A 17,625-nucleotide genomic window follows, 5' to 3' on the forward strand; every position below is an offset into this window, starting at 1 on the left:
TTATTTATAGGAAAGAAAAAATCAGATTGTAGAGCTACAAAATTCATGATCTCATCTCTCCCAGCCCCTTACTGTTTTTGTGTTCTCTGCAAATCCCCATTGTTGCATTAATAGGATGAAGTCATTCTGAACCTCAAATACAAATATAGATGCATATATATTTACATATAGAAATTTGGGATTCATATTTCTTGACTACTGAATCTGATTCCTTCTCTGGTGCTTTGTGGTTGGATTTGTTTTTATTAAAATTGCTTTGATATTCTGAGGCAGCTTTGTTTTTTTTCTTTTTTTAAATTTTTATTGTTGTAGTTATTACTACTGTTATTATTGATGTCTTCATTCTTAGATAGGACAAAGAGAAATGGAGAAAGGAAGGAAAGACAGAGAGGGAGAGAGATAGAAAGATAGACACCTGCAGACCTTCTTCACCACCGCTTGTGAAGCGACTCTCCTGCAGGTGGATGTTTTTTTCTTGTTACTCCTCTGCAACCTTCTTGCTATTAGCATTGAATGTCTACTCTTGGATGTCTCAGCCCTCAGCAAAGCCCCACCTCCCCTGTAGGCTTTGGAAGGTTGAATGAAAAGTTTTATCAGAAAGGCATAGAAATCGCAACCCATTGTGTATGTGGGGGAGTAAAGGGACCCTGGCAGGATACACTCTGTTTGGGGGTGCAGTTGGTTTCCCAGCTCCAGCAGATTGCCATATCACACTGGAATACCTATGACGGGGGTGGGAATAGCATAATGGTATGTAAAAATACTTTCATGACTAGAGTCAGTGTATTGCACCAAAGTAAAAGACTCTGGCATGGTGGTTGTGGGAGGTTCCTGAAACATGATGGCGGAGGAGGACCTACAGGGGGTTGAATTGTTATATGGAAAATTGAGAAATTTTACACATGTACAAACTACTGTATTTTACTGTCAACTATAAACCACTAATTCCCCCCCACAAAGAAAATGAATAAATAAGAAAAAAAAAAACCTTTTATGCCTAAGGTTTCCAAATCCCAGGTCTAATTCTCCACACCACCAAATGAACAAACAAACAAACGAACAAAGGCCAGACTTCTACATGAAGTTTTGTGTGTGAATTTCTTATTCTTTTAAAAAAATATTTTATTGGGAGGTTAATGATTTACAGTACAGTTGACAAGAGAATTTTGTTGACAGAGGGTGAGAGTAAGTTGACCTAGCACCTGGGGAGCTAGAGCTCACTCATTGTGAAACTCTCAAAATAATCTCTAGCACTGCATATGACACAGTGGTGTTCTCTGTTGCTTGCTTATGAAGTAAATAAATCATTTGTATAAGTTAATGTATGTTTATAAGACATTTGTTTAGTCAACAAAGTATCAATTCCTCAGTCTTAAAAGACAATTTTTAAGACAATTCCTTTGTCTTAAAAGCAGCCTGGAGCAGCTGGGTCCAGCCATAGGGGAAGAGCCTCACAATTAATTTTCTTGGGACTTTGCAGGTGACTTAGATAAGGTTGCTGAGGAAACTTGGCAGACACCTAAAGATCTCAGGTCATCCCATCTTCTTATCGTCTCTTTCTGTAAGCTCATCTGGAAAGGAAAACCATTTCTTCCTACTCTTAGGTTTCCTTTCTTGTTCTTAATGTATAATTTGAATAGTGAAAGCTTTCAGACTGGAATGATTTTCATGGGAAGCTTAACCTTTCATTAAAAAAAAAAAAATCCCCATGAATTAATTGCTCCTGGTCAGATACTTCATGACAGGTGGATTCTGAGACATTTTCTGAACTCTTATTTCTTGGTCCTAAACTTTCTGTTTCACACCGACTCCAGTCAAATCAGCATCTTTGATTGAGCTGCAGGAATCTGACTGTTCAACAGACTTCAGATAAGCCCTGGAAGAATAGTCAAAGGTAGTGAGACGAGGAGTTGTTGCTCTTGTGTAATCACATACAGTGTCAGCATCTGTTGCCAAGTGCTGCGTAGCCAGTCCCAGCTGATGGTCGTAAAAGCTTTCCCAACACTTGAAGCTTTAAGGGCGAGGAAGCAGAGCAAGCTGATGAATGTGTGGTGAGGATGCCTGTGAGATGGGTCTTCATAAGGTGATTTGATCCAATTTATTGACTGTTGATTTGGAGAGGTTAAGTTCTTTTGTTGTTTTATTTTCAAGAGAGCAAAGAATATTTGGAGACTATGTTGCTTGTAACTCCATACAAGCTCTCATTTAAAAGCAATCAAAACAAAGTCTTGGTCAGAAACTGGCAATGCACCTAATTGGAGGCATGTCAATTTCATTGACTTGTTTTTTTTGTCCCTTTTAGGTAGACAGTTTGTTTGGTGGTCTGTTGAAATTAAACAGTTGACATTCAGGGGAAATATGATTTTGAAACAAGGTTGGGCTTTCAGTGTCAGTGACCTTCTTAAAGGCAAAACTGTGGGTCTGTCTGCATATCAGGCTTTGAGCTCCTGCAGGGAGTGATGAAAGTATGTCTGCTTCCAGGTTCTGGTTTAGCCTGCTGATTGTCCTGGGCTGTCTCTGTGCTAGAGCCTCATCATGTGGCATTTCAACACACGTCGAAATAGGTAAGTACCAGTGCATTTTGGCAGGACAACGAATCAGGCAAAATGTGTTAGGAAGTTTAAAGTTGGGGCTGGGGAGAGAGCATGATGGTTACGCAAAAAGACTTTCATATCTGAGGCGCTGAGCTCCAGGTTCAATCCCCAGCACTATCGTAAACTGGAGATGAGCAGTGCATTGGTCTCTTTCTGTATCCCTCTCTCATTAAAATAAAATATTAAAAAAAGAAAGAAGTTTAAAGTCTGTCCATAAGTTGATCACAAGTTCCCCACTATACAGACCAAGCAAGTAAAAGCCATGGCTGGGGTGGCTGCTGGGGACTGGGATTATCAGGGTGAACTCTGGAGGGGCAGGGAGGGAGCAAGAGCATGGAAGCCTCTTTGATCACGGGGTTCCTGGTGGTTGCTCAGAGTAGAGAATAGTGAGGAATTGCATAAACTAAAGGTTGCCATAAAACAGAGACGCTGACAGAGTAGGAGAGGAAAAGCTGGCTGGATGGGATAGAGTAGGAATGAGGAACTTGTTTGTGCTGCTTCACACTTCCAAGTACACCTGTAAAGGGCCCCATATCATCATGGGAGTAGGGCCCTGAGTCAAGTGGTCTTAAAGATGATTGGTCCAGTGAAAGCAAATAAGCAGGGGTGTTTGTTTCCTGGCATGAGAAGTATTCAGAAAGAGGACTGAAGTTTAGCCAACTAACTGACTGTCAACAAGCTCATGGGCAAATACAGATTTATCAGTATCTGGTTCTTGAGTGAATGAGGTATATTTATACATTGAACAATATGAGACAGTATAGTATAATGAGGTGTGACTATATTACAGATTTCAGGTTCATTTCAGATATACATGGTATGCTAAATATTCCTTTAGATAAAGGCAATTTATTTACTTTATAGTTACATCACCTTTAGGAGGTACAAAGCAGAATTTAATTACAGATAATAATCTGTCAATGTAAAATATTCTTAGTGGGGCCTGGTGGTGACACACCTGGTTGAGCACACATGTTACAATGTGCAAGACCTAGGTTCAAGCCTCAGAGCCTGGTTATAAAAAAAAAAAAGTTTCAACATTTATAGGGTTGGCGAGATAGCATACTGGTTATGCCAAAGATTTTTATGCCTGAGATTCTGTAATCCCAGGTTTAGTCTTCAGCACCATTAGCTAGAGCTGAGAGACGCTGTGGTCTATTTCTGTATCTCTCTCATTAAAATAAATAAAATATTTAGAAAATTTTTTAGCATTTAATATATAGTAAACATATTAATATAACATAGCATGTAGTAAATTTACTTGTGTGAGCATAATTGAAAGGCATTCTTAATATATACTTTTTTGAGAATTTCTATGCAAAGGGAAATAAAACCCTTAGTATTTATTTACTGCTGTAGATGATTTTATAATATATTGGTTCATATTTTCACCTCTTACATAATACCTCTGTGGAAGGTCTATATTTCTGAGCTAGTCAGAAGTGACCTCATTTAATGGATTGGATTGTTAAACTACAAGTTACATATGTAGGCTGTGAAATTATCACTCTTTTTAAAGATCGTTATTTATTTTGGATAGAGACAGAAATTGAGAGGGAAGGGGGAGATGAAGACAGAGGGAGATAGACAGAATGTTAGAGACCTACAGCACTGCTGCACCACCCGTGAAGCTTTCCCCGTTAAATGTCTTTGTCACTTACCACTTATTTTCTGTGATTCTCTCAGTAAATCTGTAAGAGAGGTATTATTTACTTAAGTGTACGTAGGCAGGAACTAAGGCCTAGAGAAGTTAAATAATTTACTCAGGGTCAGAGAGTTAACTTTAAGTCATCATGCAAATATTTTGTTGTATCACAATAGTACATACTGTGTGAATAATGCCAATGGAAAATATGAGTACATAATTTTCATTTCCCACTTTCTGACAGTTATAACCATAAAAATTATTTTCCCTTAAAATGATCTGTTAAGTTTTATTTTCAGTTACAGTTGAACTTTATTGATCTGTGCATTTATTTTCCTCAGGTCACAGAGCTCTGGAATTCCTTCAGCTTCAGGGTGGGACTGTAAATTACAAAAAGGTATAAAGTTTGATTTTTTTTTTCTTCACTGAGCCCCAGTGATAACCTCCTGGTTTAGAGGGTTCCTGAAGTAATCTTCAGCGATCCTCTTTGTTATTCCTAGTTGATTAGGGAGAGCAAAATGCCCCTGGAAGTCTCCCTGATTTTTAAGTTTTATTTCTTATGCATTTCCTTCTAAAGGTCTTAACAGATATTTAGTTATCCACCTCCATAGTAGTTAATCTGTTCTATACCTTTCAACCCCCCCTTTTAAAATTTTATTTATAAAATAAAAAATATCGGGTGGGGGTAGATAGCATAATGGTTATGCAAAGAGACTTTCATGCCTGAAGCTCCAAAGTCCCAGGTTCAATCCCCCGCACCACCATAAACCAGAGCTGATCAGTGCTCTGGTTAAAAAAAATATATATATATATCAACAAGACCATAGGATAAGAGGAGTACAATTCCACACAAGTCCCACTACTTTTAACCAGATTGCTGTTCAGCTCTGGTTTATGATTGTGCTGGGGATCTTCAGTGCCTCAGGCTTGAAAATCTTTTTGCATAACGATTATGCTGTCTTCCCCACTATTCTGACTCTTTACACTATTTCTAGTTCTATAGTTGGATGATACTTTGTAACAAAAATGCTTCTTAAATACTTAAAATTTGATACAATGTATTTAATGTTTTCTCTTGATATTATCATATTTGGATCAAATTAATACCAATAAATCTTGATTATCCAGTATAGAAAGTAGGATACTAAAGTTACTGAAATCTGTTGTATCCTATACTTTCAATCATTTGCTTCAGCCTCCTTACTTGTTGATTTTTATCAGGGAAAAACGGTATTTATTACTTGACTCCCATCTTCAGTGATCCTGTTTAAAAATAGACAGGAAGGGCCAACAAAATAGCTCACTTGGATAATCTACTTTGGATATGCACGGATATTTACTTGGATAATGCTGTACTTTGCAAATGCAGACCCAGGTTCAAGCTTGACTCTCACTACACTGGAGGAAAATTTGGAGCTATGGTGTCTGTCTCCTTACCTCTCTCTTTGTCTCTGCTTTTTTTTTTTTTTTTATTTAAATCTGAGCAAGTCATTGTAGAGTGAAAAGCATTAATCTACTTGCTTTACCATGTGAACAATTAAACCTGAGTGTGTACAGACTGTTTTCTCCTAGTGGGGACTTTGGAGCCTCAGGTATGAAATCATTATGCATAAACCATTATGTTGTTTCCCCCACCCAGATTATTTAACTTTCTTTTTTGTCTAAAATATATTTTTAAAAAAATGACATAGGGTGTCTTCATCGTATCAGAAAGCACACAATGTCAATTTTTATCATCTCTGGACTCTTAACTTCTAATTTAGTTTTTTTTTTTTCATTTCTAAAATTTCCAATAGGCTTTTCTTTGTATCTGTTTCTCTACTGATAATTTTTTGGGAGGTATTGTTTGTTTTAAATGTCTTTTAATTTTTCAGCATATTTTTTTTAATGAAAGTTGCTTTAAAACACTTATCAGAAATACAGGCTGAATTCTCAATGGATTATAGTCTATGATAGTAGATTCAGGGAGTCAGGAGGAGGAAGGGAGGATTACTGTAAGAGGAATTTAGGAATGGTGGAATAAGATGATGGTTTATAGTGGAATAAGATGATGGTTTATTGGAGCTAGTAGCATACTGATACTTATATTAGGGAAATGTAGTCTTGTAACAACAAAGATTCTGCAAATCAATACATACTCAAGTGATATTAGACTTGAAAAAATAGGCTGTAAACCATTAACCACCCACCAATAAGGAAAAAAAGAAAAGAAACATGAAGAAAAAAAAAAGAATTGAAAAAATGTTTCTACTTGACAGATCTCCTTGATACTTAATGAGCTTATGAATGGCATATAAAGACTAGTTAATAGATAAAAAGGAACAACAGAATAGCATAGGAAAAAAAAACACAGATAATTCTAAAATTATGTCATCTCAATGTTATGTGTGGTGGGTGATTTTTTTTTTTTTTTATTGAAACCTGAATATTTTAAGTGTTAGGTTAAGAAACTTGACTTCTTTATGTCCCCATCCCACCACCCCCAATTTGGTATTAGGAGATGGATAGTGAGGGCCACCATAGAGTGGGGATCAGCATGAATTGCATAAACCTGTCAACAAAGAAAGAACATTTGAAAGAAAACCTATGCTTTTGCCAGGATGCTGTGCTGTTACTACAGCACTGGACTTGAAATTATAAACTTCTGAGTCTCTGATCCTTGACATTGTATGCACCAGAGTGATGCTTGGGTCTCTCTCTCTCTCTCTCTTTCTCTTCCTCTCTTTTTCATTAATAAACCTTTAAAAAAAAAGGAAAAGAAAACCTTGAGTAGGGGAAGTAACATAATGTTTACACAAACAGACTTTAATGCCTGAGACTCCGAAGTCCCAGTTTCAATCCCCATACCACCACCGTAAGTCAGAGCTGGGGTAAAAACAAAACTAAACAAAAAACAAAAACTTGTGCAATCTACTTTTATATCACTTTAAAAGGGAAAGGATTTTCAACTCTCTAAAATTAAAAAGGGCATAGTCTCACACTAAGGGACTAAAAACTGATCTTTCTATTCATCTATTCACATACATAAATTCATGCTTACATGTGTATACATATAACATGTGTCTGTATTTTCCTCATTTCACTGATTTACAGTTGGCCATTGAAAATGTTCTTCAGCCAGACCTTCAACCTTCTGTGTCCCACAATAATCTTGGGTCCATACCCCCAGAGGGTTAAAGAATAGGAAAACTATCAGGGGAGGGGAGGGGATACAGAGGTCTGATGGTGGGAATTGTGTGAAGTTGTACTCCTCTTATCCTATGGTTTTGTCACTGTTTCCTTTTTATAAATAAAAAATTTAAAAAAAGAAAAGAAAATGTTCTTCAAACTAGCAACAAGGCAGTAAAATGGCTTTAGGAAGATTCTACTCTGCTGAATAGCCAACAAAAATGAAAGGTTAAATTTAAATTGGTAATTTTTGCTACTTCCTAAGTAGCCTGCCTAGGTTTGGTAGTGAAGAATCTGAAGTTCTGTGTTGTAGTGTGTTGTCTTGCATTATGCATGCATTTTTATTATTTGTTGACCTTTTTTTCCCCCTATTCCACTACCACCACCTATTTGTTCCCCTGTGAAAATAACTAGCATCTTCGAGATCGGTTGGATCTGAATTTCCCAGACTGTTGATACTTATCCTCTAATCTTTATATTTTCCTATTTCCCAGTTGCTACTTGAACACCAGGATGCATATCAGGCTGGGACCGTGTTTCCTGATTCTTTTTACCCTAGTATCTGTGAAAGAGGTAGGGTGAAGATTTGTAGACACCGTTACTTTTACTTGAATAATAGAAAGTGACTTAATATTTAACTGCACTTTAAAGTTTTCAATGCTGTTATTCAGCAGCTTAGTTCATGTTGTCAATTTTTCCCACTCAGTCAGACTTAGCTTGCTTACGTAGAGAAATTCTGGCATGCTACGTGGTAGTGCACCTTGTTGAGTGCATGTTACTATGCTCAAGGGCTCCACACACTGATTCCACACATGACTTCATGGTGGAAGCTCCATTAGTAGTTAAACAGTGTTGCAGGTGTCTCTCTTCTTATGTATCTCCCCCTTCTCATTTTTTCTGTCTTGTCAAAGAAAAAAAACCTTTAAAATGAAATTCTGAACCTTATTCTAGGTAACTTTACTCATTCTACTGCTTTCTAGCAGACGAGAAAACATTTTAAAAAGGACTAAGTGGTCTGTTGTTTCTGTATCTTTTATGTTGTCTGTTAGCAGGTGACATTAAAAAATCCCTTACATGTTGGGTTTCAGTTTCCATGTCTGAGACACAGTAATCACTTTTAAAGTTAATTATTCATAATTTTGTCAATGTTATTTGTTTCTTTGCTTTTTTTTTCAAATTGTTTCTCTTTTTTAAAAAATCATCTTTATTTATTGGATAGAGATAGCCAGAAATTGAGAGGAAGGGGAGATAGAGACAGAGAGACACCTGCAGCACTGAGTCACCATTTGTTAAGCTTTCCCCCTCCAGGTGGGAACTGGGGGCTTGAACCCTAGTCCTTGGGCATTGTAACATGTGCATCAACCAGGTGTACCACTACCTGGCCCCTGTCAGTTATTTGAATTTAGGATTTTCCTCTTCATAGGACTTTTTGTAGCTAGCATGTCCTATTTGTTCTTGGGCATAACTTTAAGTCTTTGTCATTACATGTAACTTTGTTACATTGTATCCATAAACATGGTAATTTTGATACAGTTATACTTTCATAGTGGTACATAATCCAAGGACTATTATATTGGATAGAATGAAACTAAATGCAAGATAAGGGAGGGAAGGATTTTGTTCTTGGTAATTTAGATGTGAAACTTCTAAGGAGCTATCATGTTAAATGACATGGGGTGGTTGTGCTACTGTACAATTGGGGGTGATGATACTAGGAATTTTAATAAGATTTTGTGAAGAATATCTAGAAAAAGTAGTATTTTCAGTCTGACATAGAAGACAATGTGAATTTTTAAGGTGTATGACTATACTTAAAACTCCACTAAGACTACAGAATTGTTTTGAGATATGGGAATAAAGGTAATTTTTGTTGAATCTTTATTGGTACTAATGATGGACACTTAAAAAGGTAACTAGTGTATATTTTTATGGGTTGGTACTTAGTAGTACTTCCAAAATTGACTTTGAAATGCTGTGAATTCACTTTTCACTCTGTAAATGTAATTATTTATGATTACTTTATTAAAAGGCAGCCAGCTGTAATTTTTACAGGACTGTGTGAGCTATTCAAACGCTTTCACCTCCAAAAAGGATATTAACTTCCAAAACAACAATGTGCATAAATGTGGTAATTCGCTGCTTATTTCCATTAAATGAAACATTCTGATGACTCATATTACCATGAATTTGCTTTAACCATCTCATTTGCATAAAATAATCCATCAGCCTGGTCCCAAAAGAATCAGTCAAAGAAAAAGACCCCAAGGAATAGACATTGTTACCGAGTCTACTAAGTAGCTAAAAAGTAAACTAAAGTAGTATCATCAAATTTAGGTATGAAATTCTACATATGCAAAGTACTGTGAAGGTGATACATCTTGGAGATGATTTTTAAGTATTTGAAATATTAAAAGATCATTATCTTAAAATATCAAAATAATAAAACTACTCTCACTTTTCGACCAATTTTGCATGTATTTTGTTGCTGTTGTCGTTGTTGACATCAATAAAGGCTTTGTCAAAAATTGGGCACATCTGAGCTAGTGTTATCAGCAAACTAGACGTATGGGTTGTATGAGGCCCCATTAGGACACAGACAATGCACCCAAATTGAGTAATTGGAGAGGAGTTTGTTAAGAGAACTTTTCAAAGCTGTCGCAGGATGTAAGGAAATTTCAGGTAGGGGGCAGTAGAGGAATTGCAGACAGATTACTAGAAAGGGGCCTCTTTGTGGGGCTGAAATTTAGTCACAGTACATGGCAGCCACTGGGACCCACACACAGGGAGCCAAAGGAAAGAATACCCCAGCCTTTTTTTTATTCTCTTGTTTCCTGTTGGTTTACTCCATTGGCCAAATCTAACACACTGAAAGTTAAGAGCAAAGATGTCAATTGATGAAGTCACTTCTTCAAAGGCAGCAGGATGAAGGGAGTAAAGAGTGAATCAGGATTGACTAAGGAAAGACAGCACACTGGCTCATCCTATAAACCTTTTTGAGGACTTTAATGTAGTGATTAGCCATTGTCTCACTGGTTTTAAAAAAATACAGTGATGCCTTCAGTGTCAGTGACTGCTGGCTCTTACTGTTTTCCCATATATGAAATATTTTTTCCCCTATTACCCTCAAGTATCATTTTGTTTATATTTATTTATTTATTCTCTTTCGTGGCCCTTGATGTTTTATTGTTGTAGTTATTATTGTGGTTGTTATTGATGTAGTCTTTGTTGGACAGGACAGAGAGAAATGCAGAGAGGAGGGGAAGACAGAGGGGGAGAGAAAGACACCTGCAGACCTGCTTCACTGCCTGTGAAGCAACTCCCCTGCAGGTGGGGGGCTCGAACCGGGATCCTTATACCGGTCCTTGCGCTTTGTGCCATGTGCACTTAACCCGCTGTGCTACCACCCGACTCCTGTATCATTATCTAATACTGCTATTTTCCTACTTGCTGCAATTCTTTCTGAATTTTTATTTCTAATTAAACATGCCCTATAATGTTTCTTTAAAAAAAAAAAAAAAAACTACTGGGAGTCGGGCGGTGAAGCAGGTCTGCAGGTGTCTATCTTTCTCTCCCCCTCTCTGTCTTAGCCTCCTCTCTCCATTTCTCTCTGTCCTATCCAACAACAACAATAACTACAATAAATAAATACATAAGTATTTTTTTAATTTAACTAATTAATTTCACCAGAGCACTGCTTTTTTTTTTTTTTTTTTTCACCAGAGCTCTGGTTTTTGGTGCTACGGGGGATTGAACCTGACTTTTGGGCCGAAGTCATGAGAGTCTCTTTTGCAGAACTATTATACTATCTCCCCCGCTTATGTATTTTATGTTAATGAGAGAGATAGGAAGAACAGAGCACAGCTCAGCTCTGGCTTATGGTGGTGCTGAAGATTAAACCTGGAACTTCAGAACCTCAGGCATGAAAGATTTTTTTTTGCCTAATCATTTTACTGTCTCCCCAGCTGCCTCTTTGATAGAGACCAGGACCTAGGGGACAGGGTACATGAACACATGTATCCATAAATTAGGGAAAACTATATACCTCAAAGTAAAAGTGCTCAATCTTCTTCTAGCGTTTGCCCTTCTTCCGTAGCCAGTCAACAGCGTCAGGTTGAGCCTGATGTGAAGTGCTCAATAGTCTGCTATGATTAGACTTAGACAAAAGCTCAGCAAGCAAGACCTAAAAAAAAAAAAATACCATAAAATGTCTACTTAAATATTTACTGCTTGTGTTTTCTGTACTGTTGGAGGGGCTATTTATGATTGACATGGATTATAACTGAGCAGTATTTCAATATGCAGGTACACATCTTTACTCACTTATCCATTTGTGCAGCACTTAGGTCACTGATGAACACACACACACACACACACACACACACACACACACACACACTTAGCTTTTGCTCTCAGATACTGAAAACACTTCACATCCCAGCCTCTGCTACAGCCTTTGTGATACTAGACCTTATGAGTCCATTGAGTGCCTCTCTTTTAGCTGAATCTGCTGTTCTAGAAATGTCCTTTGAGCATTAGTGGAGAAACTAAGAGTTGAAGGGAAGGAAATGGAACTGAATGCAATGGCATGACACTTCATGGTGGTAGAAAATTTGATTGAGAATCTCCAACTGTTTAAGAGACTCCTGAGAATTGTTTTTGTTTTGTCAGGAAAATTCCATGATGTGTCTGAAAGCACTCACTGGACTCCATTTCTCAATGCAAGCATACATTATATCCGAGAGAACTATCCCCTACCTTGGGAGAAGGTAGGCACTGCTCACTGATCGTAAAAAAATTAAAATTCCAGTCCTATTTTTGCACCTGCATTTAACCCATCTGAATCCTCACCCCAAACTGTATAGACCACTTAAATTACCTCAGTTCCAAACCTAGTACTTGAATGCTTGGTACAAAGTAGGTGACTAATTACTTGAATAGCTGCCAGGCTAGCATGGTGGTGCCTCTTCCCAGGCACCTACTCTCTGGGTTGGAGAGAAGGCAACTGGAGCCAGCCTGGGCTGCTACTCACTCAGCAACACAAGGGCGATGACTCAGGAACCAAACACGTGGCGGCGAGACAATGCAGTGTCTTTTTTTTTTTTTTTCCCTCCAGGGTTACTGCTGGGCTCGGTGCCTGCACCATGAATCCACCACTCCTGGAGGCCATTTTTCCCCCTTTTGTTGCCCTTGTTGTTGTAGCCTTGTTGTGGTTATTATTATTGCCATTGTTGATGTTGTTCGTTGTTGGATAGGACAGAGAGAAATGGAGAGAGGAGGGGAAGACAGAGAGGAGGAGAGAAAGATAGACATCTGTAGACCTGCTTCACTGCCTGTGAAGAGACTCCCTTGCAGGTGGGGAGCCAGGGGCTCAAACCGGGATCCTTAAGTGGGTCCTTGTGCTTTGCGCCACATGCGCTTGACCCACTGCACAACCACCCGACCCCCAATGCAATGTCTTTATTGATCAGAGAGCCACAGCTTTTAAAAGACAGACCTGGAAGTGGCAAGTTGGAAATGGAAATGGCTAGGAAAGGGGCAGAGAAAGGCAAAATGGAGCTGGAAAGGTAGGAACTTCCTTAGCAACTGTAGGAGGGTATTAACTGGCAGGATTAATACTACCCTGGAGGGTGGGGTCTTGAGGGTAGAAAGAAGATAGATCAAAGGAATGGAATGGGTGGGGTCTTTCAGGCAAAACAATGATTACGTAGATAGGCCATAGTATCAGGAATGCAGGGTGCTTTGTGACACTCCTCACAATTGCCCGACAAATAGCATTTTAAAATTTATTTATTATTATTTTATTTTATTTTTTAAATTATTTTTGTTTTTTTATTTGTTTATTTATTATTGGATAGAGACAGAGAGAAATTGAGAAGGGAGGGAGAGAGAGAGACACACACCTGCAACCCTGCTTCACCACTTGTAAAGCTTTCCCCCCTGCAGGTGGGGACCAGGGGCTCGAACCTGAGTCCTTGTGCACTGTGATGTGAGCACTGAACAAGTTGCTCCACCACCTGCCCCCCCCAATAGCATTTTTTTTAAGTTGGGGCTAAGTTACTTGGTTACTTTTCTTCAGTAGTACTTCTCAGGCACTACAAAACATTTCAAAAGTCATTTGTTTTTGAAACTAGGAGCTGCAGTGTACCTACTACTGATTTATTTAAGTGTCAGTAATGGAAATCAATCCATATTTATTAAAACTTTTAATAGGATTGCTATAAAACAACTCAGATACACCTAACTCTAGTTTGTTTATTTGACAGGATACAGAGAAACTAGTAGCTTTCTTGTTTGGAATTACCTCCCACATGGCAGCAGATATCAGCTGGCATAGCCTGGGTATTGAACAAGGATTTCTTAGAACAATGGGAGCGGTAAGTATATATCTTTAAAGTGTGCAGGTGAAAAGAAACCACCCTATATCCCTCCAGGTTCTTCAAGTCTGGGATAATAATTAAAACAAGAGCACACCAGACTGATAAGAAAGAAGAATTTCAACAGCTTGTATACCTCTTGTATAGATGGGAGAGATCTGGGGATTCTGAGAGAACTCATGTCATGCAATCTTATGCACCAACTGAAAAGCTTTTTTTAGCACAGAGGACTTACAGCACAGAGGACTTTGGAAGAAGGAGGGTTCAATGGTGAAAGTTCTGTCTTCTCAAGAAGAGAAGAGAATATAAGGCAGTGCCAGTCCCTAGTTGGAGTCCTGAATATCTCAGAAGATCTGGCCTGGGGGGCAGGGTGGTAGCGCAGCTGGTTATGTGCCCATGGTGCAAAGCCAAAGGACTAGAATAATAATACTGGTTTGACCCCCACCTTACAAGGGGAGGGGGTCACTTTGTAAGCAGTGAAACAGGAATTCAGGTGTCTGTCTTTCTCTCCCCCTCTTTGCCTTCCCTTCCTCTCTCTATTTCTCTCTGTTCTATCCAACAACAACAATAACAACAACAACAAGGGCAACACAATGGGGGGAAAATGGCCTTCAGGAGCAGTAGATTCATAGTGAAGGCACTGAGTCCCAGAGATAACCCTGGAGGTGCAAAAAAAAAAAAAAAATCTGGCCAGATGACTGGAAGACAGTGATACACACCCATCCCCCCAAACACCAGATTCTGTTTAAGAGGGATCTATTTGGAAGCTAATCTACATTCTACACCAGACGTCCCTCCCATGAATTTAACCCTTTTTCCAAAGACATGTGGGGATGAGGTGGGGCAGAATGATAGATATTTTGCTTCCCTACTAGGTAATGACTTTAAGGATGTGATACTCAATGTCAGAAACTGATGGTAAACAAAAAAGTCAGAAGAAAGACAAACACTAGATACTCTCACTCATATGAAAGATATAAAGAGGGAGTCGGGCTGTAGCTCAGCATGTTAAGTGCAGGTGGCACAAAGCACAAGGACCGGCATAAGGATCCCAGTTCGAGCCCTGGCTCCCCACCTGCAGGGGAGTCGCTTCACAGGCGGTGAAGCAGGTCTGCAGGTGTCTATCTTTCTCTCCCCCTCTCTGTCTTCCCCTCCTCTGTCCATTTCTCTCTGTCCTATCCAACAACGATGACATCAATAATTACAACAATAAAACAACAAGGGCAACAAAAGGGAATAAATAAATAAATATAAAAGAAAATAAAATAAAAAAAGAAAGATATAAAGAAATAAAGGGAACAGAGAAAGTCAAACAAAAACAAATTCCTATTTCGACTCTGACCTTAGAACCGAGGTTATGAAGACAGCTATGTGAAAGGGACATTGGCACATTGGCAATAGTGGCAACATGTTTTTGAAGTGTGAAATTGGACCCCTAAAACACAGTTTCTAAGTTATTATTATGTCATTAAAAATAACGAAAACAAAACAAGTTAATTCTGACCCCTTTAAAGGAAAGGAAAGGAAAATGTCTGGTTACTCAGATGTCATATGAAAACAAGATTTTTTCCCCTCCAATGTAGTTTTTGTTATGTCTTCATTTTTTCCTATTCATTTTTTTTAATACTCTTCTTTCTAGTGAGTAAATTTATCTACATGGGTAGAATGAGTAATTCTCACTAAAAGTAGTGAGATGATGCAATGTTCTAGTTTAGCTGGAAGGTTTGAGTAGCTTTGTATTTTATTCAAGAGGTGTTCTTAATAAGGATAGGGATAGCTATACAAGATTCTGTTCAGTAAAAAGGGGGTGGAGTGGGGGGAAGGTGCAGAAAAAAATAGCTCCATGTGCTTTGTTTCTTCCTTTTTAACTTTCTCTCTGACAATGTCCTATCTTCACATTGAAAATTGTGATCTTACCTGGTGACTTGATTCTAGCAGTCCACTCTGGCCATTTGTTATATTATTTTGTGAAAGAATGAACTTGAAGATTTGTATTTATACTATTAGGTATAAACGTTTGCAATAGCTTTGTTACCAGACATTAAACAGGCAGCTCAGCTGCCTTTTTTTTTTTTTTTTTTGCAAATAAAGTAACATTAAATATAGCTGTGAAAACTGATTCTAACCATTATGTATCTCTTGCAATTCATTGGGTTAAACTATTGGCTCTCACTGTTTGCTAAACCACAGAATATGAGTTTGGGCTTTAATTTGTGATATACTCTAGATAATCTATTTTTTCCTTTCTTAGATTGATTTTCATGGCTCCTATTCAGATGCACATTCAGCTGGTGATTTTGGTACTGTTTATTTACATTTGTCAAATTTTCTTTTGCAGTAGTTATGCTTCACTTTAATGAAAGTCACTATTGTAATTTAGGATTGTTGCTATATTATCTTGCTGGTAGCATATAATACTGCAGTTTGTTTCCAATATAGGTATACCTCATTTTATCGCTTTTCAGCCTTTAGGCTAAGATCAAATGTAGGTATACCTCATTTTAACATACAGATATGCTTCTGAAAAGCTGTGTGTATGCATTTTTTAAAAATTTCTCTTTATGGGGCCAGGTGGTGGTGCACCTGGTTAAGTGCACACATTCCAGTGTGCAAGGACCCAGCTTCAAGTCCCATATCCCCACCTGCAAGGGGAAAGCTTCATGAGTGGTGAAGCAGGGCTGCAGATGTCTCTCTGCCTCTTTCTCTCTATAGCTCCCCTCTCAATTTCTGTGTCTATCCAATAATAAATAAACATATAAAAATTTCATTTTACCATTAACTATGTCACAATTCTATATAAGGTTAAAACTTTTTAGTCTTAAATTGGTGGCTTCACTATTTTCTGTAGTAAATTATCTTTAAAGACACTGACTAGATGGGGAGAGATTTTTTTTTTTTTTCCTTCTCCAGGGTTATTGCTGGGCTCGGTGCCTGCACCATGAATCCACCGCTCCTGGAGGCCATTTTTCCCCCCTTTTGTTGCCCTTGTTGTAGCTTCGTTGTGGTTATTATTATTGCCCTTGTTGACACAATTCGTTGTTGGATAGGACAGAGGGAAATGGAGAGAGGAGGGGAAGACAGAGAAGGGGGGAGAGAAAGATAGACACCTGCTTCACCGCCTGTGAAGCGACTCCCCTGCAGGTGGGGAGCCGGGGGCTCGAACCGGGATCCTTACGCCGGTCCCTGCGCTTTGCACCACATGCGCTTAACCCACTGCGCCACCGCCCGACCCCCGAGGGGAGGTATTTTTAAGAACACTTATGGTTGGTGGGGGCAGATAGCATATTAATTATGCAAAGAGACTCTCATGCCTGAGGCTCCAAAGTCCCAGGTTCAGTCCCCTGCACCACCATAAACCAGAGCTAAGAGACCTGTTATAAAAAATTATAATAATAATAGAGAACCCTTCTGGTCCATTTTCCATTAAAGTGAAAACTAACATTTGTTAGAAGTTTTTGATTGGGAAATTCTTTTTTTAATTCAGATTTTAAGATCTTTCAGATCACCTCTTTTTAAAGAAAAAGATACTTCTGGGAGTTGGGCAGTAGCGCATCAGGTTAAGCACACCTGGCGCGAAGTGCAAGGACCAGTGCAAGGACCAGTTTGAGCCCCTGGCTCCCCACCTGCAGCGAAGTCACTTCACAGGCAGTGACGCAGGTCTGCAGGTGTCTATCTTTCTCTCCCCCCTCTGTCTTCCCCTCCTCTCTCCATTTCTCTCTGTCCTATCCAACAACAGCGACATCAGTAACAACAACAACTACAGCAACAATAAAAAGACAACAAGGGCAACAAAAGGGAAAATAAATAAAATTAAGAAAAGATACTTCTATCTAAAACAATTAAC

General features: G+C 38.5%; 1 protein-coding gene across 3 annotated transcripts in view; it reads left to right on the forward strand.

The window, feature by feature from the left end:
* Positions 1 to 17,625, forward strand: part of GPLD1 (glycosylphosphatidylinositol specific phospholipase D1) — a 55,085-nt gene that overhangs the window by 1,916 nt on the left and 35,544 nt on the right. The window contains exons 1-7 of one of the 3 annotated variants that reach the window (XM_060189292.1): positions 1,972 to 2,083; positions 2,482 to 2,564; positions 4,581 to 4,636; positions 7,902 to 7,980; positions 12,076 to 12,173; positions 13,671 to 13,781; positions 16,033 to 16,081. In XM_060189292.1, the coding sequence (XP_060045275.1) occupies positions 2,058 to 2,083; positions 2,482 to 2,564; positions 4,581 to 4,636; positions 7,902 to 7,980; positions 12,076 to 12,173; positions 13,671 to 13,781; positions 16,033 to 16,081 (502 nt within the window). In that variant the 5' untranslated portion in view covers positions 1,972 to 2,057. Of the gene's footprint in view, positions 1 to 1,971; positions 2,084 to 2,413; positions 2,565 to 4,580; positions 4,637 to 7,901; positions 7,981 to 12,075; positions 12,174 to 13,670; positions 13,782 to 16,032; positions 16,082 to 17,625 lie in introns of those variants that run through there. The other 2 variants (XM_060189291.1, XM_007525943.3) reach the window with 2 other exon arrangements.

The sequence above is a fragment of the Erinaceus europaeus genome, chromosome 4 (genome assembly GCF_950295315.1).
Source record: "Erinaceus europaeus chromosome 4, mEriEur2.1, whole genome shotgun sequence".
NCBI lineage: Eukaryota > Metazoa > Chordata > Mammalia > Eulipotyphla > Erinaceidae > Erinaceus > Erinaceus europaeus.